The sequence below is a fragment of the Alternaria triticimaculans genome, assembly GCF_023758025.1.
Source record: "Alternaria triticimaculans strain BMP 0046 chromosome Unknown scaffold_1, whole genome shotgun sequence".
Taxonomy (NCBI): Eukaryota; Fungi; Ascomycota; class Dothideomycetes; order Pleosporales; family Pleosporaceae; genus Alternaria; species Alternaria triticimaculans.
Genome location: NW_026055958.1, coordinates 1283343 through 1310993, shown reverse-complemented (window position 1 = coordinate 1310993; position 27651 = coordinate 1283343). Strand labels below are relative to the sequence as shown.

The 27651-nt window shown below is 51.9% G+C and overlaps 10 protein-coding genes across 10 annotated transcripts; 5 read left to right on the top strand and 5 right to left on the bottom strand.

Moving 5' to 3' along the window:
- Positions 1-227: 227 nt before the first annotated feature.
- J4E78_000451 (uncharacterized protein) lies at positions 228-1719 on the top strand (the record flags this gene model as incomplete). Its single annotated transcript, XM_049361115.1, has 3 exons — positions 228-488; positions 586-652; positions 785-1719. The coding sequence occupies 3 exons, from the start codon at positions 228-230 to the stop codon at positions 1717-1719; spliced, it is 1263 nt and encodes a 420-aa protein (XP_049226398.1).
- Positions 1720-3473: 1754 nt separating this feature from the next.
- Positions 3474-5909, top strand: J4E78_000450 (uncharacterized protein; the record flags this gene model as incomplete). Its single annotated transcript, XM_049361114.1, has 1 exon — positions 3474-5909. The coding sequence occupies one exon, from the start codon at positions 3474-3476 to the stop codon at positions 5907-5909; it is 2436 nt and encodes an 811-aa protein (XP_049226397.1).
- A 787-nt stretch (positions 5910-6696) lies between these two features.
- On the bottom strand, positions 6697-8484 carry J4E78_000449 (uncharacterized protein; the record flags this gene model as incomplete). Its single annotated transcript, XM_049361113.1, has 4 exons — positions 6697-6937; positions 6987-7697; positions 7746-8118; positions 8169-8484. 4 exons carry the CDS (start codon positions 8482-8484, stop codon positions 6697-6699), a joined length of 1641 nt encoding a protein of 546 aa, XP_049226396.1.
- Positions 8485-9272: 788 nt separating this feature from the next.
- On the top strand, positions 9273-10529 carry J4E78_000448 (uncharacterized protein; the record flags this gene model as incomplete). Its single annotated transcript, XM_049361112.1, has 2 exons — positions 9273-9488; positions 9537-10529. 2 exons carry the CDS (start codon positions 9273-9275, stop codon positions 10527-10529), a joined length of 1209 nt encoding a protein of 402 aa, XP_049226395.1.
- A 635-nt stretch (positions 10530-11164) lies between these two features.
- J4E78_000447 (uncharacterized protein) lies at positions 11165-12915 on the bottom strand (the record flags this gene model as incomplete). Its single annotated transcript, XM_049361111.1, has 3 exons — positions 11165-11250; positions 11298-11434; positions 11534-12915. The coding sequence occupies 3 exons, from the start codon at positions 12913-12915 to the stop codon at positions 11165-11167; spliced, it is 1605 nt and encodes a 534-aa protein (XP_049226394.1).
- A 455-nt stretch (positions 12916-13370) lies between these two features.
- On the bottom strand, positions 13371-14757 carry J4E78_000446 (uncharacterized protein; the record flags this gene model as incomplete). The annotated part of the gene is made up of 3 exons (XM_049361110.1): positions 13371-13720; positions 13791-14157; positions 14212-14757. The coding sequence occupies 3 exons, from the start codon at positions 14755-14757 to the stop codon at positions 13371-13373; spliced, it is 1263 nt and encodes a 420-aa protein (XP_049226393.1).
- Positions 14758-16463: 1706 nt separating this feature from the next.
- J4E78_000445 (uncharacterized protein) lies at positions 16464-18029 on the bottom strand (the record flags this gene model as incomplete). The annotated part of the gene is made up of 3 exons (XM_049361109.1): positions 16464-16894; positions 16947-17687; positions 17735-18029. 3 exons carry the CDS (start codon positions 18027-18029, stop codon positions 16464-16466), a joined length of 1467 nt encoding a protein of 488 aa, XP_049226392.1.
- A 2803-nt stretch (positions 18030-20832) lies between these two features.
- J4E78_000444 (uncharacterized protein) lies at positions 20833-21540 on the top strand (the record flags this gene model as incomplete). Its single annotated transcript, XM_049361108.1, has 1 exon — positions 20833-21540. The coding sequence occupies one exon, from the start codon at positions 20833-20835 to the stop codon at positions 21538-21540; it is 708 nt and encodes a 235-aa protein (XP_049226391.1).
- Positions 21541-21814: 274 nt separating this feature from the next.
- On the bottom strand, positions 21815-22702 carry J4E78_000443 (uncharacterized protein; the record flags this gene model as incomplete). The annotated part of the gene is made up of 1 exon (XM_049361107.1): positions 21815-22702. The coding sequence occupies one exon, from the start codon at positions 22700-22702 to the stop codon at positions 21815-21817; it is 888 nt and encodes a 295-aa protein (XP_049226390.1).
- A 3463-nt stretch (positions 22703-26165) lies between these two features.
- J4E78_000442 (uncharacterized protein) lies at positions 26166-27427 on the top strand (the record flags this gene model as incomplete). The annotated part of the gene is made up of 2 exons (XM_049361106.1): positions 26166-26284; positions 26338-27427. 2 exons carry the CDS (start codon positions 26166-26168, stop codon positions 27425-27427), a joined length of 1209 nt encoding a protein of 402 aa, XP_049226389.1.
- Positions 27428-27651: the final 224 nt, after the last annotated feature.

The window sequence follows — 27651 nt, the reverse complement described above, 5'->3', positions numbered from 1 at the left end:
CCTGTTTCGTTCCTTTCGTTCATAGTGCTAGCGACCGGGTCGGCGCGAATCTGGGGATCTTTGACGACCTTCCGCATCTGCATTGGAGGAGCCGGGGCTAACCTTTTAGTGCCGGTATAGAGCAGGGCTTCGCGATATTGACTGCTCTACGACTGAATATATAGGTAGCGTAGTTGGTGCTTTCACCTGGAGTCCCTCCTTACGCTTCTTCCTCATCTCTACATACCATGAAGCTCCTCAGCATCGCCCTTGCCTCTTTAGGCCTAGCGTCTGCGGCCACAGTCAACACCAAGAAGATCAACTACGACGACTGGAAGGTGTACCGCGTCAATGTTGGTGCTAACGCTGCCAAAATCGACGATGTCATGAGCAAGCTTTCCCTTGACTTGTGGAAGGGCAAGCCAGCATCCAGTGATGTGGTCGACGTTATGGTCCCACCTTCGGCAGTCAAGGACTTTGAAGCGTCTACAAAGGACATAGAGGGTAAAGTAACCGCCACGAGTACATTTGAACATACTTAGCTAAATTTTTGACAGTTTGTAGCCTCCTAGCTACGATCCTTTTTTGACACTAACAACTGGATAGACCAAGGTCATGCACGACAATCTTGGCCGTTCGATCGCAGACGAGCAGACTGTCAGCATATATGCCGGTACGTTGGATATATTTCATGCAAGGAAAAACAAGCCAGGAGTCTACATTGTCTTGCGATTTCGCAGAGTTCAAGATCTAGCGGCAACGTAGGCTCCAGGGGAGATCTAAAACTTGTGCTAACGATGATCAGCCGGTGCAGCACCAAGTGCCTCCTGGTTCAACGCGTACCACTCGATTGCCGATCATATGCAATGGATCACGGACCTTGCCGCGGCGTACCCAAAGAACGCTGAAGTAGTCTCTGCTGGCAAATCGGTTGAAGGCCGCGACATCAAGGGTATCCACATCTGGGGCAGCGGCGGCAAAGGATCCAAGAGAGCTGTAGTCTGGCACGGAACTGTGCACGCACGAGAATGGATCACAACAATGGTCGTTGAGTACGCTGCGTACCAGCTCCTCACATCCACCGACTCCACCACGGCTGGATTCAAGAACTCGTACGATTTCTACATCTTCCCCATCGTGAACCCAGATGGCTTCGCCTACACCCAATCAGCCGACCGTCTGTGGCGCAAGAACCGCCAGACGACTCCCTCAGCGTCTTGCGTAGGCCGCGACATCAACCGCAACTGGCCATCCCACTGGGACCTACCCCAAGGCGCATCGACCTCCCCCTGCGCACAAGATTACAAGGGCCCCTCTGCAGGCGACGGTGTAGAGACTAAGCTGCTCAAGGCCCAACTCGACAGCCTAGCTGCTGGCCGCGGAATCGCGCTATACATGGACATCCACGCCTACAGCCAGCTTTGGATGTACCCATACGGATACACATGCTCTGGTGTCGTCCCCAACTCCTCGAAGTATGCTTCCCTTACCAAGGGCGCCATCGCCGCTGTCAAGGCTGTGCACGGAACTACGTTTACAGGTGGACCTATTTGCAACACTATCTACCAAGTCAGCGGCGACTCAGTGGACTACGCCTTCGAGGTTGCCAAGGCAAACTACTCCATGACCGTGGAGCTAAGGGATACCGGCAACTACGGATTCGTCCTGCCCGCTGCGCAGATCTTGCCCAGTGGTGAAGAGATGTGGGCTGGATTGAAGTACTTGTTGGCGAACATGTAGATGGTGCGTTGTACGCGATGAGTAGGTGTTGACGGCGTTTGAAGAGTGGTGGGATGTAGCGATACCTTGAGATGGCGATAGCATTCTTCGATTCCTGTTGATAGTAGAGTCACGAGAATACTACAAAGTGACAAAGTGGTCATTTTATCGCCTATTTATACCATTACTGTGACTGTGGAGCAAGCAGACACATATTGCGTGATGAGCTCCCAGAACGCATCCGGCCATCAAGTTTTCAGACACTAGCGACGACAGCACTCCCGTCTTCAACAATATCAAAAACCCTCTCGTTTTCAATCTCCTAAAGCCACGAACAAGTAGCCAACTTCCCATCATGACAACGCTCAGAAGACCGACAACGCATAGCAGTTTTCCAGAACCCGTTCTTGCAGTTGAAGAGCACGCCTCCCATCCCGTTGTTCTCCCGCAACATACACTTTGGCACGCCTTCCTCGCATCGGCGGTGCAGGGTGTTGTCGCGAGAAGAAAGCGTAGCGTCGATGCACTGAGGTGATGGCTTATCGGTGCAGCGACATGTATCGCGTGCCTCCCAAGTCCCATTCTTGCAGATGTCTATGCCGTCGTAGCCGCTATGGAGGGTAGTGAGGCATTGTAGTTCGCCTTCTGCGCATTGAGCGGGCGAGGGGATGCAAACGCCGTTGTGGTTGTTGGTGCAGTCGGAGAGTACGCCGCGTGGTACGGCGGAGCTGAGGGCGCTTACGCTTAGGCTCGTCATGGTGATGATACTGAGGTACTTCATAGTGGAGAAGTGGAGATGTAGAGATAGTGGATGAGTGGTGTAGAAGTTGAGTAGGGAGAGTTGATAATGTTACGTAGAGGGTTGAGGCAGAATTGGAGGGGAAAGAGCGTTACTTTCTTTTGGCAGGTGTGGCGGTGGGTGAGGAAGTGAGAGCCTATGGGCATTTCATCATGTTGCCTACGTTACTTGTATAGCTCAATGAAGGGTCTGTGAGATGCTGCCAGCCCATATGGACTATGGCTAAGGGTCCTGTCTCAACGCATGATGACCACGATTGGCCATTCACGACTTCCGCAAATCATGCTTTACCCATATATTCTACATTTTAATGGAGATTATCGCACTAACGTTGCAACCAGAAAGCCTTCTCGAGTAAACACGATAGGTAATAATTGGTAGTACAGCCCTTAGGATGACCAATTTTGCAGATTGTGTGTACCCAGGTCGTGCGCGAGCAGTCGCACGCAACTGGAAAGAACGTCTGGCTAAGTTCCGACTAGCCTGTGTGACTGCCAACTATGAGAGAAGAATGCTTAAGCACACATCTGATATGAGCGATCCAGTTGTCAATTATGCGCGTGGTGAGATGCCTGTGAGATCAAAGAAGCAAAGGGAAAGGTAGTGGATCGCAACGAAAGACATAACTCATCTCATCAGGTAGGTGTATGAGCATGGCTGTGGTCAGGATTTGGAGTAGGATATGCGAGAGTCTGAGAGCCTTGTCTGCCAACACGTGACGCGCTCTCTGCTCTTGAGAGCCATCGGCGGTCATAGCGCCAAGAGCTTGTTGTTTGCCTAAACCCCACACTACCTCTATCCACACCCGACTCTCCACCGCAAACATTGGCGTAAATATCTTTCTTTGGTCGCGACCGAACAGCATTCGCTGGACCGCTCCGGTGCTAGCAACTACATCCAGACCAATATAGCATCGATGTATGTGCTGTCCTCTTTCGATCGCGCAAACTACTGACATACCCATAGAATTGGCAAGATGGACGATGTTGATACCATCATCGAGATCTTGCGGAAGGACAACGACGCTGACCTACCACCGGAGTTGGTACTTGATACAGCTGCCACACTGAGCCGAAACATCTTCACGCACTGGCACCGTCTGAACGCAATCGTGCAGCGACACGAAGGCGCCATACGGATTCGATGGAGAAGGAAGTCTCCGGCGAAGCGTCGAGAACTACTTCAAGTAGTCTATCCCGGAATTCCCGACCTGCACCGACCGGATGTGGACAATATGCATGGCAATTTCACCGATTGTCCTTGCGGACAACCATACCATGCGGCAACCAGCAGCGAGCTCAGACCTTATATCAATTCAGAAGACTTGTTGGACGCCAAATCCCTGCTTGTGTTCATCAACGCCCGGGCGCGCAATCGTCCTGCTACGTTTGCTTCATCCGAGCTCAGCTTCTCTCCCATGGCCGTCCCATGCCAGGCTATCCGCTATCAGCATGTCCTCATAAATCTCTCGGACCAAAACTCCAAGACACAGGAAGTCAAGGAAGAGATGTATGGCCGAATCAGAGGGTTTGAGTCCGAAACCAACGCTGTCTCTGAAGACCAGGCGATGCATGTTTTGCATCACCTAGGAGAGGGCCTCCAGATACTCCGCATCCAGGAAGGCGTACTAAAGTTCCTCGTCGGCTGCTGCGAAAACATCATGCATGACATCCTTCCAGGGACGCTGTGCAGCGACGTTTATCCGCCTTTGTCAGAACCGCCGAGCTTGTCAGAACCAGAAGAGCTGAGTAGTAGTCTTGCAGATGCATGCAGAAAGGCGCCATTTGGTCCGCGAGGCGAGCCAAACTTCGCACGTATCCGCCACCTGATCTCGACAGCAGTGGAAAAGTGCGAGGACCATGCCTGGGCTTTGCGCGAAGATCCTGCGTATTTCGCAGAGTATGTTCAAGATCACGCCGAACATCGACATGAAAACATACTGAACGAAGCCGGAGAACCATCGAAGAGACTTGGAACAAGCGAGTTCTACTCTCTGATCCTCCGTGAGATCTTGAACAAGGCGTATGCGTGCCTGGTCTTCTGGGATCAGCTTTACCGACTTTCAAGCGAAGTCGAAGTTCTTCACACACTGAGTTTGCGTGTGGAAGCAAGCGAAGAGCTTATCAAGCGCTATTCGGATAGTGTGGAGATGTTGTACTACATGTTGAGTCTAGGTAGTTACGACGCGGCGGGTCTCATCAGGCACTTCTTGATGGGAGCACCACAGTTACGGCATCTCATGATGAGGTACACCATACCAGCAGGATGCGACAACGTGCTCGAAGGTGAATCTGATTACAGAACCACAGAAGTGGATAGTAACGATATCATCGGACAGCGCGTGAGGAAGCTCTTGACCCGGGCGACCGCCTTCACTCAGGTCGTCGACTACTCCCATCTCAATCTAGATTGCCTTGAAACGTACTTTAGGCGAGAGCCTTCCGCCAAAGAGAAAGTCTCGCCATTCATAGAGGACTATCTGAATACACTTTCAGTGTGCGTTGAGTGTCTTCATCAACTGCGAGTGTCTTCCTGCTACGTCAAGCTGAGGAATCACTTCGATTGTGGACGAAAGGGCCCCCTTTACGCCAAGTGGTATCTCAAATTTATGCAACCTTTGGCGCGCTGGAGAAAGGTTCTAGACGATGGAGGTGTCATTGCCCCAGATCTTGGTAATCCATCCAATGGCAGGTTCGATTATCCGAGTGAGAGCGTCCGAACAAAGCAGACGGTGGGAGCGCGTCGAAAAGCGGAACGCAACCTGGACAAGTTTTGGAGGTACATCGACAATGCTTTTCGCAAGCGTACAGGATATTCTCAACACGATACCATTCGCAGACTTTTGGACAAAGGTGGCCCGATGCTAAGAACGGCTCCGTGGATTGACTCCGAAGATCTTGACACGGCATCAACACCGTCTCCCGTGTACGAGTATCAGGCCACATCCGAGATCTTCCACGACCCAACCAAAGAGATCACTGGGAATTTCAATCGCCTCGATGTCACGGATAGAACCAAAGCGAAGACGCACGGCGAGATGACAGCCATAGCCCAGGATGCCGATGAGGATGTGCTTGAGCGATCGGCTGCAATTTCGAAACCGTTGTATCACGTCGGCAAAGACGCCTATATCGTGATCAAAGCACTTTTCCATGTGCCAAACGACAGCGAACCCCCGGGTAAAGTCCGCTGGGATCAAGTCGTAGCCACGCTTGCCAAGCTTGGATTCGCCGTCGAGAAGCTACACGGGTCTGCATGGCAATTCACACCGAAGAAGCTGAATTTGCCACGCGGAATCCAGTTCCATGAGCCGCATCCGAGCGGTGAAGTGCCATTGACTCTGGCCAGACGCTACGGACGTCGACTAGCGCGTGCGTACGGATGGGAGGCAGCGATGTTCAAGCAGAAGTGATGGTGGTAGTACGGCGGTGACTTGGCGGTTGAGCTGGTAGTGAATGTCGGTGTTCGAAGGGACTGGTGCGATCTGGAAAGGGTGGCTGGGGTTTCTTCTGAGTTAACTCAACAGTTGCACACGTACGCGTTGTTCGACTCGTAGAGCTTGAGCTTTCTGGCGCTATGACTGAGTGGTAGATAGGCGGTGCTGAGTACCTCGACTGCTGGGATCTGGTCATGTCAGTGCTATACACAGGTGGTCAGACTCCTAATAAAAGACGTGGGTCGCTCCATTGTGGTTTCTCATGATCGTGTTTGTGCGGCAACATCAGGGACTGAGTCTTATTAACGCGTAGAATCAAACTCGTTACTAATCGTTTCCGAACTTGCCGGAGGAGGTCTTCTTGTCGGTGTGATCGGGGTTGGGGGCGCAGAAGACGCGAAATTGGGTGTGAGGTTTGCGAAAGCGGATGATGACGCGCTAATGGCTTGGCAGGCGCCTTCGGAGGCAGGAACATCCCACGCTCTCGCATACTCGTTCTTCACGAAGGTACGAACTCACTCGCGGAACAAAACAGTCAGGATCAGAGTACAAAGAACAAGGTCGTGCATAGAAAGGGTATATTGTTGCTGCAGTGATGTTTCCACTACAGCTTCTAGGTAAGAAGATCTAGTAATTGAGGGGGTACTGTGAGAATTGGAACCTTCATCAATCGTCTAACCCAAGCGAATCCATCACGCCGAACTTTCGTCACATGAAATCATCCGTCGTAATAATCAGAGGTGCTCACCGCAGGGCACAGGGCCTATTGGCTAGATGCGCCGTCGGCGGTCTGCTTTTGAGCATCGACAGCAGCAGCAGCAGGGTCTGACTCCTTGTCCTTGTTGCCGGTTTCCTGACGAATCGGTAGCTCTGAGCTCGTCTCACCAGCAGTCTTTGTAGAATCATCAACTCCCGCAACCGGAGCGTTAGCGAAGTGTACTTTGCGGTCTGGCGTCTCCGAGATCCTTCTAAGTTCGGTGACAAACGACTCGCCCCACCATGCGCTATGTGAAGTTAGAACGTGTCGATCGAGATGTGATCATGGGTACTTACCTAGTGTATTTCCGGACGTATTTGGACAGCTTCTGGTAGTTTAGACTGCGTTGCTCATCGCCCATGGTGACTGCGTCATGAATAGCATCCGCCAACTCCTCGGTGTTCCATGGGTTGACGATGAGGCTGCCGTTCAAGCTCTGTGCAGCACCAGTGAACTCGGACAAGATCATGACACCGTGTCGCTTCTCTTGTGTCGCGATGTACTCGTAGGACACCAGGTTCATACCGTCGCGTGTCGAAGATACGAGACAGACATCTGAGACGGCGTAGAGCGCAATAAGCTCGTCGAAAGAGACCGACTTGTGCATGAAGTGGATAGGCATGAACTCGATAGTGCCGAACTTGCCATTGATGCGACCAACAAGCTCATTGACGACTGCGCGGAGGTTCTGGTACTCCTCGACGTCTTGCCGAGAAGGAACGGCGACTTGTACAAGCACGACTTTGCCGATCCATTCGGGATGCTCTGTAAGGAAGACCTCAAGAGCGTGCAGCTTCTGTGGTACACCCTTGATGTAGTCGAGGCGATCAACACCAACGATGAGCTTCACACCCTGGAACTTCTTCTCGAGGGCTGCTATCCGCTCTTGTACCTTGGGCTTCTGGAGACCCTCGTCGAACTTCTCGGGATCGATACCAATGGGGAAAGCGCCGACAGTAACGACCTTGCCCTTGAACTCGACTCCGTTTGGTGTTGTGGCAAGTCCCCTGGTCTGAGTTAGCAAGTGCGAACTCTGCCCTTGGGCTGATACCTACAGAATGCGCGAGCAACTGCTCAGGAAATGACGAGCATAGTCGTATGTGTGGAAGCCAATGAGGTCGCAGTGGAGAACGCCGAGCAGGATCTCATTGCGGACGGGGAGGATTCGGTAGATCTCGGAACTGGGGAAAGGTGTGTGCAGGAAGAAGCCAATCTTGACATTCTTCTTGGTGTTGCCGAGCTCTTCGCGCAACATGGCGGGCATGAGCATCAGGTGGTAGTCGTGCACCCAGACCATGTCGTTGTCTTGTACGTCCTTTGCGACGGCCTTTGCGAACAGGCGGTTGGCCTCGGTGTAGGCGTCCCAAGCGGACTCGTCGAAGGTAATCTCACCGGGGTGGTAGTGGAAGAGCGGCCACATGATCTCGTCTACAATTGTTAGTGCTGGCAGTGATATGGTTCTACATAGGTAATCTCACTTGAGAATCCGTTGTAATGCCTGTCTGCGAGCTCATCGTCGAGCATGACAGGTACCGCGTTGTACTTCTCCTTGAGCTGGTCGTTCAAAGTCTTTGTCTCGTCCTCGGGGACTTCAAGTCCGGGCCAGCCATACCACTGGAAGGTGGTGGTCTTGGAGAGTCCGCTCAAACCGCTGACCAGTCCTCCCGAAGACATGGACATGTCGTACTTGCCCTCATCGGAGCGCTTGATGGTGATGGGCAGTCGGTTCGACACGAGTAGCAGACGTCCCTCCGACGACTCGGGCTGCTTGAGGGTTGTGGGCGCGTTAGACATCCTGGCGGTGGATATGTTGGATAGTGGGGGTTGTAAGGTGGTTGAGTCGCGACACTCCTGACAGGAAATTTATCTGCGGCGTAGGATGTTGGGCGAGGTCAGCATTCACCTCCGCAACGTGGCTGGGGCCGGTGAGCAGGCGGTGTGGGTAGGTTTCCTTTGGCACGAGGGGGGAGGGGTCAGTTATTTTAATTGTGGTGCTGGCGTGACGAAAGAATGATAATAGATCAAGGCCCGCTCGAAGGTGGAGGCGGCTTCTCGCAGGTTCCGAGCTGAAGCGGCCAGAGTTGGCAGACGGCAGGGCGCAGTTACAACCCGGGCAGATGCTGAAGTTAAAGATGACTGGGGCTAGGGGCGGACGGGACTGGCGGCATGCAGCTCAGTCGCTGACAGGTGTAGGCCGCGTTGGAAAACACTGAATGAAGCTGGCGGTGTCTGTGTGAAACTTGGGAATAAATGTGACGTCGGTCGTGGAGCTGCCCAACCCAGCAGACGCGGGGCGCTCACAGACCAACTCGACGTCAAAGGGCGGCGCCCAGCATCATCTATGGGCATCTGCATTGGCAATACCATGCGATTCATGCAATCAGCAGGAGGGAATGCGATTCAACTGAGACATCGCCGTGGCTCGACACGACAAATTCCCCGCAGGCCCTGATGCCACTTGACGCCATTGGATCTTTCCGCGGAGTCACGTGTACGCTACCGGCGACGTGCCTGCCCTAACCGCCGCGTCTATCGCGTACGGCCGTCGATCATCAACACCATCTACGAACGCGCCGCCCATCATGTCGGATTCCGAAGCAGACCGGCCCTCTGAGGCGAACATTTCAAACAAACTGCGCGACATTGTCATCGCGATCCACAAATCTGGAAAAAGCGATGATCTGACTGTGAAGCGCGTTCGGGCGCGCGCAGAGAAGGAACTAGCCCTAGACGAGGGCTTCTTCAAGACAGACTCGACATGGAAAGAGAAATCACAGAAAGTCATTGTAGACGCAGTGGTATGAAGCCTGACTTCCAATACCTGACCAGGTACTAAGAATATGTAGGAGAAGTTCTGCTCCGATGAGCCCTCACCACAGCCTACTCCCAAAAAAGCCGCCCCCAAACCCAAAGCGAAGCCCGCCGAAAAGAAGACCAAAGCTGCTACCGACAATGCCCGCGGCACCAAGCGCAAGGCTGCGGCACCTGCCAAGAAACCCAAGAAGCGCGCGAAGACCGAGTCCGAAGAATCTGAAGCTGAGCTCTCAGAACCACCCGCCGAGATATCTGACGCAGAGAGCGAGCCACCCAAGAAGCTAGTACGGCGGGGGAAGAAGACTGTGACAGAAGACTCTGACGAGGAAGATTCTCCGAAGCCGACGTCCAGACCCGGCGCTGTGGTTGACGATGAGAGCGATGCCGAACCCGAGCCAGCGAAGAAGGCAGACACAAAGGGCGACGTATCTGACAGTGATCTGTCCAGCGTCATAGACGAAGAGCCCAAGAAGAAGAAGAAGGCCCCTGCAGCAAAGGGCAAGAAGGAAAAGGCCCCAGCGAAATCGAAAGCCGCGCCCAAAGCGAAGACCGAGGACGATCCCGACACCGCCGAAGTCAAGCGACTCCAAGGCTGGCTTGTGAAGTGCGGCATCCGAAAAGTCTGGTCGCGCGACCCCGAACTCTCTCAGTGCGACACCTCGAAAGACAAGATCCGCGTGCTCAAAGGCTGGCTGAAGGACGTGGGCATGGATGGCAAATACTCGGTTGAAAAGGCAGCCAAGATAAAGGAGCAGAGAGAGTTTGCGAAAGACCTCGAGGCAATCAAAGAGGGTGAAGCGGCGTGGGGAAAGGCCAGTGAGGTCACAGCTACGGGTCGACCAAGCCGAAGGGCATCAGCAAGACCTGCACCACAGCAGAAGGTTGTGCTGGAAGACGATAGTGAGGAAGAGGCTGGCGGCGATGATAATGACGACGACGATGATGATGACGACGACGTCCAGGGCGAATCGGAAGATGAGGAGGATGATAAGAGCGGCGACAGCGGAGGTGACGACTCTGAATGAGCTACGTTTGCAACTTTTATCGAGGTTCTCCGCGCTTGCGTACGCTTGTCATTGTGGAGCATACGACACCATATCTAATACACGCGCATGTTTAGTCGGGGCGTAGTGAGTCGTTTGATACCCACAAAAGCTTTTCTGTTTTTCTTGAATACGAATTCGTTAATTTTGTCACAACTTCCGCGACCACATTTGGAAACTCTCGTTGACTAAAGGAATGGAATAGTCTTGACACTAGTCGTAACAAAACACACGATAACTGTCGACGGAATGCGACGCCAAAAGCCTATACAACAACACTGATCCACGAGACCTCAAGCCGCTCAAATATCTCTCATGCAGTTTCTTGAGATCTGGCCTTGTTCTCTCTCGTTTCCCTCTTCTCTCCCAGTCTCATCCATCCCGACAGCCTCCTCTGTCCCCTATACTGACACTGTTCCTTCTACGACCTACCCGACGAACGCGTTGCTCTCGTAGACGCCGCATCCGGAGGCGCTGGTGTGGTACTTGCACTGCGTGTCATAGCACGCGTCTGCATGCGGTGCTGTGGCGTCGTTGGCTGTGGCGGAAGGGGTGCAGGAGGCGACTGAGACGATGATGCGGAGTCCACATAAGACGATGCAGAAGACAACGACGGACTATCTGGAGATACAGGCGAAGGTGGTAGAGGAGGTAGGTCCGCCAACGGCGATGCTGGCGCCGATGGAGAAGTACGCAGCTTCTCCTTTATGGGCGTTGTAGACCGAGAGGATGAACTGTCGGATGATAGACTGTTCCTGCAGCTTCGCTTCATGGGAGGGTCGGAGTTTTGTTGGCCTTCTTCCTCGTCACCGCTGATGCCTTTTTTGTCTTCGCTTGACTCGCTCGATAACGACTTGCGCTTACGTGACGATGGTGAGGAGGAGCCACTGTTGGGTGTACTTGCTTCCGCGCTTTCGTTCTCACGTTTGTTCGGAAGAGCTGGAAGTGATGGTGAGGATGGAGAAGAGGCATCAGATGAATGAGACTGGAATGAACACTCTGCGGCCGATACGGGTGGGGAAGAGGGTATGCATAGGTATGGTGATGGGTCTGAGGGCATGTCGTTGCTCTTGTCCTCGATAACTTTAGTTTCGGCCACCTCAGTGTCGAGGAGTGTGTCATCTTCATCATCATCCGAGTAATCGAAACCAAAGCCACCTGTTGGTTGATATGTCGTCTTCGTTGGCGGAGCCTGAAGCTCATCTGGAGTCTTTGCCGGTTGCTCATTTGTCTCCTTGAGAGCAGTCTTGTCTTCAGCTTTGGTAACAGCGAAAATAATATGCGACATGCCGTCCCTCCAAACGAGCTTGTTACCCTGCTCATCTTCCACGTCTATACCCACAGCATTCTCATCTTCCGGAAACGCGATATGTACTGCCTCGAAGTTACGGGACGGTTCGTCGTCCAGTAGTCCTTTCAGTGACTCCGGATCGAACGCCAGCTGATTTATGTTCAGAATGCCACGCTCCTTCCGCGATGGTTTCATCTCCGATACCTTCTCCTGTTTCTTGGTGCAAGCTTGCGGCACGTCTTGATCCTGTTCAAGCCGCTGAAGGGTGGCTTCTGGAACTACAAAGCTGTTCTCATGGAAATGGAAGGCGATCGGAGGGACTTCAAGATGCCTATCGGTAATCATGCACTTGAGCATATCGCCAAAGAAATTCAATCGGGCTTCGCTACCGTTGAAGTGCTCTTCCGGTCGGGAGGGCTCATAGTTGAGGACGCACTCGAGAACGATTTGGAAACATTCCAGCAACGCCGTTGCCTTCTTTGCTCTATCGCTCAGGTATACGAATGTCTCCACAAACAGCTTGTTTGGGGCGCGCTGCTGGATGTAACTGCCCATGACTGGAAAGAGTTCGGAACAGTACTTGAAGGTAGTGAAGTGCTTCTCCACGTCTGGTGCGCACAGAAGGGCGCGAAGCTCAGGGTCTGTGATGAGAGCAAGAATGGTCGGAATTGACGACAAATTTTTGAGCTGTTGAGTAACCTCCAGGCCAGTAGCATGCTTCTCTTCGAGGTAAGTGGCCAGATTTCGCAGTCGCTCAGTCTCTTCTTCATCATAAACGCCTACGTCCTCGTCCTTTGCATGTGCACGAGCCTGCACTATGTCATCCATCTCACCGCGCTCAATCGGCTTAGAAGCGCGTGCTTCGGCTCGGCAGTCATCGCAGTAATCAAAGAAAGTATTCTCGGCGGCAATCGGGGTTTCTGTGTCGTCAGTCGGGACACAGTTCGCAGGTGCACAGTCGACACCTTGGACCAAATGTATTTCTTTCGCGTTAAAGCAAAGAGATGTGTGTTCGGGCTTCGTTGAGAGCGCGGTGTGGGCGCACTCGCTGTATGTAATGCATGTGAAGCCGCACATCGTCGACAGAATCGGGTGGCTGACTTGAGGTTGTGTGTGAGATGGTCTTAAAATAGGCGTAAGATAATAGGCCTAGAATGGTGTAGATTCAGGCGGCTGTAGTAGCGGAAGCTAATGTGGTATAGTCGGACGGAAGAGGAGTGCAACCTATTCGTCTTGGCAGGATCGAAGAAACACGTTGGTTTAGTTCGAAATAATGGACTACGTTGCTGCACCCTTTTCAGTGCACGATGTCGAACGAAATAACGGGTGGCGTGGGGAGGAAGTGAAAGGATTCGACTATATACATTGTGGGAACACTCCGCAAACCGAACCAATGTGCACAAAGACACCACGAAGTTCTAAAGTATTACCGGACAAACATAAGCCTTTTGCAGGAAGATAGAGCTCTAGTGCATACAGCACTAAGTGTTTGCTGTGAGACAGGCGCGACACAAACCAGACTGCTCAACATCTCACTTCTTGTTCAAAGCATTGACCTTCTTCGCATGCTCGTAAACAAGCTGTTTGGCCTCCGCGTCTTCCAGAAAGATCGTGAATCCGTCGTCGTGATTGCTTCCATAGGAGTAGCCAGAGTAGCCAAATTGCCAGTACATATCCGGCATCTTCTCCTTCAGGCTGGTGGCCTGCCATAGCCCGATGGCTTCAAGTCTTGTGACATTCGAGGTCTTGCTGAGGTATTCTTGCCTCTTGTCGTCGGTCAGCCATCCATACTCTTCGTGTACGACTGGCTTTCCAACGGCACGGGAGGCTTCGGCGTGATCGATGATCCATTGGTTTGCCCATTCGACGCTCTTGGACCACCCTATCGCAAGTCTAATCAGTGTTGCTCAAAGAATGATAGTGTTGATGCCTGTCGAATGAAACATACGTACAATCGGGATAGGTATGAAAGGTACCGAAGTCGATGTTCTTGAGCGCCAACTCCTTGTCGTAGTCGCCACCATCGTATCCATTGTAGAAGCCATCGTCACTAGGCCTGTTGAACCCTCCTTCACCACCCCATGTAACAAGATGGTCCTTGTCGAGTGACTTGACGTATGTGCTCATCTCATCGATCCATTCGGTGATCATGTCAGGGGTGCAGTTCTCGCTGCGCGGCAAGTTGCGCACACCATCAGCACCGCATCGTGGTTCGTTCGCCAACTCCCACGCCATAATGGCTGAAGACTTGGCGTAGCGCTTGACGATCTCCTTGACGTACTTCTTGTACGCCTTCTTGATGGCTGGGACATGATAGAACTAACGAAGGTTATGTTAGTCTATGATCATGTAGGCAAAGACTGTGTGACTTACATCGTCATGGTACTTATAGCCGAGGTTGGTCGTGTAGACATCCATGCCACCATAGTCGGCCCAGTTGTTTGTCAAAGCAACGATGAGCTTCATGCCAGTTTTCTCCGCAGCCTTCACGACTTTGTCGAACGGTACTAGGTTGATCTCCTGTGTTCCGTTGCTCCACCATTGCAGGACGTTCGGACTGGGACCAGCACCTTCGCCACCGTACTGTGGTAGTCCGTTTGCGAGAGTCGTCCTGTTGCGATCATTGAAGCCCCATGTCCTGAAGACGTTGAGTCCAGCCTTCTTCGCGGCACCCAGGCCAGCCTCTACATCGGATTGGAGCTGTGGAGTTTCAGTAAGTGTGGCAAGTCTGAAGTGAAATATACTGACGTCGTTGAACGGAAAGTAATAGGCATTGCTACCTGCGAAGTAGAAATCTTTTCCGTCTAATTTGAAGGCGTTTCCTTTGGTTGTGACAAAGCCAGCGGGTGCTTTCCGGCTAACTACTGCAGCTGAAGTACTAGTAGCTAGCAGTAAAAGCGAAGCAAGGCCGTAGAACATCTTGGTAAGTCTTTCTGCTCGAGTGTGTTTCCTCATTTTCTACGCGTATTGCAAAGATATATACCGTTTCGGTTTCTGAGCATTCTGACGCTATACCACTCTGGACACGGAGAGCCATCTCACGAGATCATCTTGCACTCCGCATTAGTCTTCCCCGCGATATATTGTGATCGCAATGGCCAAGCATCCGATCTGGCTGCTGATTGGTGCAAATGGACTAATTAGAGCTTCCGCACATGAACCAGATCTTCCAGAACATTGGTATCCGGGGAGACCTACAAAGAAGTATAGCAAACTGAGTACGTGGAAGAACGGGCCTGTAGCCATTGCTCACAGCAATTTGCATCTCTTGGAGCTCCAGGCCACGTGCCGAAGTAAATTGTTGCTAGCATGAGGATTAGTTATCACTCTGGCTCTAGTACCCTTTGAACCCGGAGGCACTCTTGCCATGCCATTGATCGGGTTGGCGAGGTCTCTTGGTTGCGGATAGCGCAACGGCCCAAGTATGAGCTTTGTTGCGTCCTGTTTGCCATGGGCGCTCTGAGCTACGTATCATTCCTTCAGCCATCATGGCAGATGCGCGAGCGGTCAGCAAGGGCGAAAATGCTTGTAGCAGCGAGGCGCGAGGCTGTCGTGAAAGCCTTCCTATGTACACCGCGTGTTTTTAAGTGCATTGCTCTGGATATTGTTCGTATAGGTTGCGACAGGTCTGCAAGCGAACGGGTTGTGCATTAACCAGGGTCGCTGATACTATATAACGCGCGCAATGACGCGACTTTCCACGTCGCGTGATAGACTAGAGACGAAAAGTTGACTATCGCGTAGCGTTGAGCTGTACGAGAATGTTCGAACGAAAACATAAGATGATGCAAACCCTCGTATGAGGAAGTAAAGACTGATAGGGGTCAGAACACGTACCTTGGACGGTGCTGGACCAGAACGTCGTCATACGCGACGACATTGACCATCCCTCCATGCCAGTTATCTCCTCAGCGCTCAATAGACCCACTCCGCCTAAGAGTCGCGACTAGAACGCGTTCGTTTCTGTTGCAGGCACACCTGGGCATCTCAATTGTGCCTCGTGTTCATGACGCAATGATGGCTGGGTTCGAAAGTAGCTAACGCGCCAAGACCCGTGATTCGGCGCGAAGTGGAGCGAAGCTTCCTCTCGACCGCCACGACGAAGTGTTCGACTGTGTCATCACGAAAACACCCACGAATGCTGTCTCTCTACAGCACTTCGCGGTCCTGAACAACTGCTAGATCCACAGGGGCGATATCCAGGCTATTTTTCCGGACTGACTACGTTTCCGAGCCGGCTAATTTTCCGGACTGGCCACATTTCCAGACTTCGTGCGCGCGTATATCAGGAGCGAGGACATATACGGCAAACGCTCTGCAGCACTGCTCATCTCTTCCACAACATACTCTTTGGTTTTGCGTATTCTTTTCATTGTGTTGTTGACCCGATCGTCCAAGTCGCGCAATCCGAGGTCCGCTTGTCACGCGGCATGCCGGCATGGCTGGTCGATGCGATGGCCTTACGAAATACGCCGTCAGATCGCGTGAAATGAGTAGCTTGATTCACGATCACAAAGAGAAGGAACGCTGTTGAGTATGAGCGAAAGAGGATTGCATTACTTAAGATTGAGCTCGGAAGAATTCGGAGATTTCAAGACCGCTATATTAAACCGGGGAGACAGCATCTAAACTTTGGACTCATCTGTTCGTCCGAGCGAGTTCGGGTCGACATTCTCGGCCTCATCGTACGACTGACCATCTTCGTCTTTGATCCCCGTTATGTGCGTGACAACCTTGGCTGCGAAAGTATCGCAACTGACGTTCATTGCAGTTCGGAAGCGGTCGAGGAACCAGTCAATAGCGATGACGACGGCGTACATTCCGGTGATTGGGATGTTGACACTGGAAGCAATCATGACAACCAAGACCAAACTCGAACTTGGAATAGGTGTGGTTCCGATCGAAGCGAGAGTCGAGAGAAGAATAACAATGATGTAATCGGCAGCGTTCAGGGTGATGCCTTGTGTGGCGGCCAAAAATACGACGACGATCGGGAAATAGATCGCAGTACCATCCATGTTGATCAAACAACCGAGAGGTACGGCAAATTTGGTTACTAACTGTGTGTCAGTGATCGCGATCGACTACTTATAACCATGGAGACTGACCTGTGATGGGAATACCCTGCTTCAAAACACAGCGAATGGTAACAGGCAAGGTCGCAGCGCTGGAGGCGGTTCCCCAAGCGGTAATCCATGCTGGACTCATCTTCATCCAGAACGTGTACGGGTTGGATCTGGTGATCGCGAAGAAAATGATGGGAATTACAATGAAAAGGTGGATGAACATGCCGACCAAGGTACCGCCAATCAAAATACCCAGGTTCGTCCCAATCTCAGCAATATCGAGACGGAACAGATTCGGCATGATCAAGAAGAACACTCCAATAGGCGCAAGGTGGATCAAAACTGTGATGACCTTGAGGACGATAACTTCGACTTCTTCGACGGCTCGATGAATTGCACCTCCTGGCTTGATGACATATCCAAGGACGACGGCCGTGACAAGTACCGAAAGGAGGGCATCGGTCGCTAGGGCGTTGACGATGTTGTTGGGAACCAACGAGAAGAACATGTCTTCGACGACATCGTGGATGGCAGTTTCTTTCCTTTCGTCCACAAGCTCCTTGTTCTCGTCGTCCAGATCCAGAGCACTTCCTGAGACTGGGTTCATGAGTTTACTCCAGACCAGGCCGACTAGCAGGGCAGAGTGTGCGACAGCGATGATGGTGGTGATGACGTAGTAGCCAATTGTCCAGCGAGCGAGTTTACCCGCTGCACCTCCTCCCTGTGTCATGTTGCGCAGACGTTGGATTGCCAGAATCATGGCGGTGACGATCATTGGAAGGACTGCGATAATCAGCTCACGCGTCTAGAGAGGTTTCATCGCAACATACCGACTGCCCTCAATGCGCGCAACCAAAGGTTACCTGGGATGGCAAGTATCGTGATGGCCGCGTCTGGTACTTCGTCTACCGTAGTGGTAACTGCCAAACCAATAGCAATGGCTAGAAGAGCGGCGATGATGATCTGCCATACTGATCCTGGCGTCATGACTCTCTGCACAAACGTCTTCTTCTCTTCCTCAGCGACGGTCGGCCGTGGCATGATGTCTTCTGACGGAGTGCTGTTCGGGCTCGAGGTGGTGCGAACAGCAGCCTCGCCGTGCTTTACTTCTCCGGCTTCGCCCATGATTGGCAGATTCTGGGCAGGCGGAAAGAATGAAAGACTTCTTCGGATTCCGAGAGAGTGGTGGAACAGCAGTCGAGCAGGCAGCCTAGTCGGTCACGCACAGCCAGGACATCTTATACACGAACCCCGCCCCTTGGTATCTGCAAATCACTTGTGTGGCAACCAAGAGATAACGATTCTGTTACCAATACTTCGGGATGCTACCGTACTTTCAGACAACGCCCGACCCCAGTCTCCACGGCCTATCACAAGGACAAGCCACTTGGATCCGCGGGCATCGATTCGCCATGTCTGAGTCTAGGTCGCGACGGAAAGCCCGACAGTAGTGCAGACTATCTCCCCAGGCATTGGGACTCGACCCTTGGAACTGTTGGCGGCGCTGGTGACTATCGAACGAAATGGAAGGTTACAAGCAAAGTTGCGTTCCGAGTTCCGTCTCGTCCTGTCTTGGCCGAACAAGGGTCGGTTGACCGGCAGCGTTTTGCCAAGCCATGGCTACACCACTCCACTCGAGACATGACGCGCTATTGGACCAGACACGGATAACAGAACACTGTGGGGAATCATCATCCACGTTTGTGTGGAGGAGTGCGAAGCCTTGGTGCTTTCGTCGCGTGTGCATCGAAGCTTGGCCAGCGGCGCAGCGCGTCTGGGCGCTTGCTGCCACCGCGTATGCTAAGATGAGGAACATGATAAGGCCATAGGGCAAGTGTCGGCTCAAGAATACTCGGATGTGGGAAGGATGAAGACTTCCAAGCTCGTTATCGTGTCAGCATGGGCACCACTGCAACACGAGGCAGGTAAGATCATTTGGAGATGACACGGCATCACTTCGTCTCTATGAAGTCAATGCTGATCATAGGCACCTTCTTACCAATGAATCGCTTACTTGTTCTCGAAAAACTATAATCATAAGGGTTCCGTCTGCCTGGATGGTGGGCCATGAAAGTCCCATCTGCATGCATTTGCGGATCGACCAGGCAATTCTAGGTACGCGAGGGCTCACTGCAACGACACCCACGGCTTATCGACCCATAACAATGGGTGAAGATCATCTAGAACAATTTCTAGCGCCTAGATAAGCTGCTTCGATATGCAGACGGCCTGCAGGCTCCGCTACATGTGCTAAGCCAAGATTTTACATCTTCGAGGTAGGCACACTTATCAGTTTACAACCCTCGTCACAACGACATCAATGGTTCGCCACTTGTCTTTCGCGTAATCCTTTGGTCTTTATCGTCCCATACATTGCAGACATCGCCTATCCTACATCACAAGCCGGACGATCACATTTGAGAGTATTAGTGTCAGCTTACGTGCGAAATATCAGGATGATCTTCACATCGTCAGGCCTCACACTGTAGGCGACGTTTACTGCGCAACATCACCATTGAAAACGCTTATCATGTCCATTCCGGGTACAGCAATCCATCCTCCTCCTGACTGACGGCTAGCTCAGGTCCTCGCCCAACCGCCGGCAGGCGTATTCCTGCAGCTAATGACGCCCTCGGTCTCATCCTCCGCCTCGACCGATACACCATCGACTGGATTTCACTTCTTCTTCTTCTTTGGTGAAGACTTCTTTGGAGAAATATTCCCTACGATAGTCGCCCTGAGCGTCGCGTCCTCCGCAGAGATAGTCAAGTTATAGTCATCCGTCGACGTTGCCCTCCATTTCATGAATGAGAGAATCGGCGCCAGGGATGTCTAAAGATTGATGTACGAAGTCAGTAATGTCTCACAACATTTCGTACATGGATGTTACTTGCAGTATCGAGATCCACGGGGATCAAAACTTCACTCGCCTCGGTCCGATCCCCCGTAGGCCATCGATGCAGGTCGTCATCAACGCGATACCTGTAAGACTGAGCCAACAGTGGTCCTCTCCAATACTCACCAGCCACCTGACCAAGTAATGCCATTACACATTGGTTGTAGGGTTGCTTGCTACCAAGAGCGTTATTGTCATGACGAACAGTGATCCGATCACGCAGTTGCCTGTTACCTTCGCGGAAGCAGTCAAAGGTTGCGTCGCCACCGGAAGGTACACCGGTTACGAACAATCTTAGGTCCTCGCGGTCGATGTGCCGCTGGCAAGGTAATCCGTAATACTTCAGCCAAACAAAACGTGACTGTGAGTAGTCAACTGGAAAGAATATACAACGAGAATATAACCAGGACGGGCGAGCGCTCTGTCCGAAGTATTGCAAGGTACCACATAGTGTTGCATGCTTCTCCGCATCTGCGACACGGCAGGCAGAGGAACAGTAGGGCATGTTGAGGCAGTGCATGCAGAATTCGGTGCTAGGTTTGGGACATATGCCGCAGCAATCTCCAAATATTTCAACCGCGTTCATTTCGATCGATTACACAATCTCTCGATGGGCGCTGTATTGATATAGGCATCTTTCGTTCGACACAATTGTCCCTGGGCGCGATTAGCAGGCGACGTCGTCATGCGCATTTACTGTGCTTGTGTAGCAGACACCGACGGCACCCGATGTTGACACGTGCACGAATGACTAGAATCTGGTCTGCGGCTCTGCAAAAATAGACCAACCATATATCGCACGATGATATTAGGCTACAGTAATCAGTGCATACCTGCTCGTGGTACAACATACGGAGCGGACTCTTTGACGATCGCGGAAGCCGGACACAAACTTACATCCGATCCGGGCACATCGTGTTACGAAAGATCAGGCACACCACTGCACTAGAGATGAGCCGGTGGTTATAAAAAGGAAAAGCAAGACCATATAAAATCATGTAGCCAGAAACTCACTCGTTACCAAACACAACAATGTCTCAATTCAAAGTCGCAATTTACATTTACCCAGATGGCGACCTCCTGGATTTCTCAGGTCCAGCCGAGATATACTGCCACTACCACGACATGGAAATGGACATGAGCAAACCAGCTCCTTTCTCAGTAACCACTTTCGCCCATCAGAGCCCCGTCACGTCCATCTCGAAAGCCATGGTCTACTTGCCGAATGCCACTTTCGCCGAAATGTCCAGCCGCATTGAAGAATACGACATCCTGGTCATTCCCGGCGCGCACGACGAAACCATCAAACAACTCATCAGCAGCAAAGAGGGCAAAGAGTTGGCTGAGCTCATTCGACGATTCTCAAACACGAAGCCAAGGAAAGAGACGGGCAAGAGATTCCTGCAATCAGTGTGCACTGGAGGCCTTATCCTAGCGGCTTCTGGGGTACTTGCAGGCCGTACCGTTACAACACATCATCTGTCGCTCGACCTGCAGAAGAAGCTCGCTGATGAAGCTGCGGGCGGTGATTCGAAGATCAACGTTGTGAGGCAACGATGGTCGGATGCGGGCATCACCGAGGCGGGTGTGCGCATTGTGACCGCTGGCGGAGTTAGCTCGGGTATCGATACTTCGCTATGGGTTGTGGGACAGTGTTACGGATCAAAGGCGGCGGAGATGGTTTCGGAGGTTTCGGAGTTTGACATGAGGCCAGCGGCGTGGGGACTTACTCCACCGTAGACTATGACCAGGCAGATAATGTCACAAAATGGTACTTGAAAAAAGGATACAAAGCGCACATAGAACTCAACGCAACAGAAGGTAGAAAGACAAAGTTGAAGCAACGTAGCAAGACTTGAATTCCAGATTTTCTGATCCGTTTTTTTTCTAATTGGGGCTCCCGAGGTTCCTCCTGGATCACTTGAAAATGGTGATGAGTGCCGTGGTGAGAGTGAAGAGAGCCAGCTGCCTCCATGTCCAAATTCGGTGGCTTACAAATTGAGAGAAAGATGAATCATGCGGCCTCATCCTCAACACGGTCTTCCAGGCCGTGAGGTACAGCATCGTCTTTGGGACTATCTTCCAGGCACTGAGGTATGACATCGTCTATCAGCTCGGTAGCGGTTGCTTTGGCAAGGTGGCCAACACGCTTCGCGGAGTTGGCCATGTTGATCATTTTTAGCTCGCGAGCCTGCTTCTCAGCGCGCGCAACATCCTCGAGAAGCCTAGCTTCCGTTCTTTTGCGCCTCCTGGTACGGCGATCCATCTCCGCTTGAGGATAGTACTCAATGCCCTGTTCCTTCCATTCTATGTTGCGCTTCTCGACTGCCGCGCACTGTATCCTGAAATTTACGAGGTGCTGTTTGGGGGTCGCGCTATTTTCTACCGCATTGTGACGGTAGCGCCACGTGTCGGTCGGCATAGGTATGGAATCGGGATCTTCCAAGGCCTCTTGCTCCCAAAAGTACTGTTCCTCGTCATGATCTTCCTGGTATTGTTCATAGCAATAGTCCTGCTCAGCCCGTTTAGCTTCGAGAGAGCGGCGGACGTGGACCTGAAGACGCTCTGGAAGAGCATTGATATCCTGCTGTATGCGGTCCTCTTCATCATATCGTTCAATATGCTTACGACGCCAGTATTCGAAGTTTTCGTAGGCCTTAAGATAACTGACGTTGAGCTTACGTTGCTCCACTTCATCAAGCTTGACGCCAGCGAAGCGTTGGGCGTTTTGACAAGCCTCGGCCCATTTCAAGATAGCCATGGGCTCATCGCCCTGTAGTCCGTCCCACCATGCGCTGGTCGCATCAAATATCCCGGCAGGAAGCTTGCCTCGCCAGTCCGAATCATCATCCTCATCTTCGTAGTCTTCTTCCACTTCTTCTTCCGGGCTGAGGTGAGACATGCAATATTCATAAGCTTGTCGTATTTCCACAAAACGGGAAGTAGCTACTGCTTTGTTGACTGCATTTGTCTTGTCGGGATGATAAGCTAGAGCTAAAATCTTGAACCTCGACCGAACCGAAGTTTCCGATGCCGTTGGGGCAAGGCCCAGAGCCTTGAAGAAGGATGCGCCTGACATATCGAATTTAGGTGCAATGACTTGTACTTTGGTAGTAGGGTAGATGTATTCGGAGAGCGCAGGTTGGTTGGGCGAAGAAGTAGGGGGTGGTCGTGTCCGGATGTGAGTGTTGAAAGGTACAACACCAGGGAGCTTATATGCACACGATGCGTTCGTGATGTTGATTCACTACCGCAAGTTACTAGAGTGGAAGCCACTGTGCGCTTCCAGAGATTGACACAGCTGACAGTGTGGCAATGAGACGCTGCAGTGAAAAGCACTAGACATACGCTGAGTCGCAAGTGGAATGCGGATAGTGATATGAGTACTTTCACATCTCATTTTGAGTCTGCAAACCTGTCGATGTCAGAGTCTTGGACACCCAAAAGGAGTTTGTTAGACTAACTCATCGATGCTTTTGTTCCATTGTTGCGGAGACGACATGGGAGACTACCATGTACAACACATCACAGGTGTTGCGAAATCCCCCTCCATCCTGTGTAGAACCAGAAGTCAGTACTTGCATACTCCATGAGTTGACAATAATGCTTGAAGATGGCCCTAGTTCCAGGATGTGTCCTCGATTTGAGCGCTTCGATGAACTCCGGCGCGACAGCGATCGGCCAGATCATCGTCGCTCGCAAGGCTGGATGAGTAGAAGTCTCCAACGAATATTGAAGACCATTCCGGAGTACTTCAGCCGCCCTAGCAGCATTGACGTCGTCCGGCGATGGGTTGGCAGAAGTAGGACAGCTCAGCGCTTGGATCTCCACGAGGAGGGCAGATAATAAGGACGGTGGCTTAGGCATTTCTTCAGCAGGCCGGACAATGGCTGCGAAGGGACCTTTTCTCAGCATGTCGGTCACACTGGTGAGTACATAATCCATGCCGCGTGCTAGCTGCAAAATTTCCACCAAAACGTCCAAGTTGTACGCATGCGCGTCAGCAAATGCGTTGATAACAGTCATTGATGCCGCAGCGAAGATAGCATGGCAGTTCAAAGGCCCAATGTTGGCAACGGCCTGATTTAGACCCGTGAGTGCTGCGCTTTGATGTGTCGAGGCGGCCATACGAAAGTGTGTGGCCCTGGAAGTGTTGATGTAAGCGAGATGATTCGCGGAAAAGGCTAGTATGCTGTGTAAGAGGAAAGGATACTTGAAGGCTTGTTGTGGAACAGCGAGCCCCCAGATTTGCTTCACGTGCTCGGTGCCCGGCATAGTTTGATATGCATGTGCGGTATAATGGTGCGTCAGTTCCAAGTCCTGCATCCAGCCTTCTTCTGAGACACCTGCTAATAATGGAGATGCGCTCCCCTCTTGGATTAGGCCCGTGTCCAGTGGCGTTGTTCCATTTCCATTCGTGGGTGTTGACGCGTTCATTGGGGTAGGATCGTTACGTGGAGATGTTGTGTCTACACGGCTTGGACTTTGGCTTGCAACCCCCAGAAGGCTGCACTCGACGTGATACTTAGTGCAAGCGCCGCATGGTCTACTCTCATCGCACTGAATGTGGGTAAGTATACGCTGACGTGACAGACTTGGAAGGGGAAGCTACCTTGACGCGTCTGGCTTTGCACTGTGCGCATCCCGAACGCGTCTTCTTGGAGCCAAACCTAGGCATTCGTGCGAGCTCAGATGCACATCCCGTCCGTACGTGAGTGGATGGATGAATGCGGGCTGGGGTGGCGCGGTTGGATCGCGCTCTCGAGAACGAAAGCGAGTGCGGGCGGAGATCGGAAGCTTGAACGTGATTATGTAATTGCCTCGGCCACGAGATGCTTGGCGCTTCTCCCGCTGTCATCTCGCCTACCTTCTTCAACATGCGTCTCAAATGAGAACGTACGATGTCGTGCTAGACTCTGTTCAGACAACACTTTCGGTAAATTGGACCGGAAGTTTTCGGACGAACGAGAGGTTTAGGGGCGAGTATTCCAAAAGGACTTGTGGTCATCGTGACCTCGTGACAGTTCACCTTCCATGAGTACTACATGCAGTAGTTCTTACAGCAAGACGATAAAGTCTGAACAGTGAAAAATGGGAGAACAAGAATGCCATGACAGACACATGTATACGCAATGCGATAGAACTATCTCGGCGCATGCAATTGTGATCGTCGTAGATGCAAGATGGTGAATTGCCGTGTGGCATGGGCCATTGCGTATTAGTGCTGACATGCCATCATCCTTACGCGCGCCCTTAGGTCGTTGTCTACATGTGAAAGCAAGCTGTAACATCGCGCGAGATAGCAATTGTTGTACAGTTAAGCGTCCGCTCATTCAGTTCAGCATCGCGTCGCTAGCCAGAGCGTACTACAACTTGCAACACCGATGCTGGAAGCGTATACCAAATGAGTATCATCTGCACATGCGTTGCGCATTGTGTACATGATTAATAAAGTTGAGTTTGACTAAGAATAAGGCTACGGGAGCGTCGGGACATGTCAATCAGCGCTACATCGCATCCGCGGCGCGGCCTCTTCTCCGTCACGTTCCTATCCAGGTGTCGAAGTAATCATACCACGTTCAACGGTCCGCCACGTTTTATGGTCAAAAAGCTGTTCTGAATTTGGTGTGTCGGGCGTGTTCAAATGATGGCAATATGATGGAGTTGCGACAAAAAGCCTCTGTTTCATACTGGCAACCCAAGTGTGTGAAGGGGTTGAGCGCATCGTACTTGCCTCTAGCTACAGTCATTTCTATACCTTGTTGAGATCAGATGAGAACGCTGTCGACGACGCTAGTAGCTTCCATCAGACCTGTCGTCAGCCACAATCGCGAACCCGTTACACGTAACCGGATGGGGCCGAGAACCCAACGATTGGTGTGTCCGTGATCGCGATCAGTAAACGGTCATACCACGGACCTCCTTGGGGATCTGCCGTACAATCCCAAAGCGATTGAACGAGGCGTTTCATTCCTATGATGAGATTTCAATGCGGTCGTAGAGTCGACAAGTTTGATGCTACCTGCAGGTCTTGGGAAACCGCTCGCCAAATCTGCCATAAGGGAACTGAAACGCAACGGTTTACCGTACGGGCCAGCGGTGTTCATAGGATCTCTTGTGCTGGGAGCTTGCCTAGCTCGTAGCACATGGATTGACCGTGTATCTTTCCGCTACATGACAGGGTTGGAATCAGCGACGCGCATTGCTGGAGAGCTCGGCGTAATGGCACGACTTGATGATAGTCAACTCGCTTCCCGTAGGGCCAATGCTATCCTGCGTCATCCCATTCCTTTGAACACTCGTTGTCTTGTAGGTTCCGTGGATGGGTGATCGTTCTTACTTCCCCAGTTGTCACTCCTTTGATCATGCTCGCTGCGCAACGTATCTATGTTGTGGCCATTGCCACTTTCGTATTAGTGGCAACACTCTCTTCCTATGCCTTCCGCGACCAAGGTGTATTCGTCGTCGCGAGGATCACACGTCCGTATGTCAATCCGGGTCCTGCTATAGAGCCTCTTTCACTAACACTCAGTGTAGATCATCGAACCCAACCCTCCGAGACACGGTTGCCAGTTTGTTTGCGTCCATAAAACACGATCGGAGCGCGACCGAATATGTTGATCCATCCGGTACATACTATGAAGGTGGAAGTGAGACGATTTGGACGAAGCCTCTGGGCAAAAAGGTCTTGATAGTGGATATCGACACGCGTGTGCCGACTGGCGAGAACGAGCTTCTCAACCCAGAACGCTTAGATTGGGACAACCTCAAGACCGAAGGCGCCGGCCTGGTCTCCAACTCCATCATGAACCATTATCTGTACGCCATGGTCCATGGCTATGACTACAAGTTCTATCAAGCACGCGACATGAAGGACCACTACAACACGTGGATATTACCCCACGTTCTGCGCGAACTGATTCCTGACTATCAATTCGTGATTGTAATGGATGCCGACGTTACGATAGCGCATCCGGACGTTCCCTTCGAGTGGATGTTCAACCGCTGGGGCATCAAACAGCACACATCCATAGCTCTTCCATGGGATAACGAAGAAATCCGCGATGAAGGCTCGATTAGCCTAGACAGCAAGGGAATGCGCGTCCTCAATACCGGCCTTGTCGTTGCGCAAAACTCATCCACGACTTTGGAACTACTGGATGCGTGGCGCGATTGTACATCCGAAACACGCTACAAAGGCTGCGCGAGATGGAGATACGAATGGAGCCACGAACAGCGCGCCTTCTCAGAATACATCCGCTACGACTTCAACAATACGCCAGAAACGATTGTTAGCATACCCTGCGACGATGCGGTAGGATGGCCCGGTTTCCGCCAGGATATGTTATCTCGTCCTGGTACCGCCAACAAGGATATATCGGATTGCAACGGGAACTTCGTTAGGCACTACACAACCATGGGAAAGACTCGTGTCAAAGATGCGAGCGCGTCTAGTGTGATGCAGATGTTCAGCGATGCGCTGCAAAAGAGTATCTTGGCAAACCCAAGTGAAGTCTGGTACAAGGAACCGGAAAAGAAGACCGAAATGCCAAAAGAGCAGCCGGATGAGGTACGGGAAGATGATCAGAGTAAACCAGACGCTGATGTGGTTCTGATGGAAAGATAACAGCTAGGTTTTATTTTCGATGAATTTTCTTTCGGCATTCGTTTTGCGTCGTGCCAGCGCTTTAGATACCACTACATTACATTATTGTACGTTGAACTAGTTCGTCTCCGTTAGTACTGATAACATCCGAAATGGGTTTACTGGTGCAATATTGTGCAAATCAGAGCTATCTTCTACTCGCGCATCGAAACCAAAGTCTGCCCCAACCCAGTGCACCCGGGCTA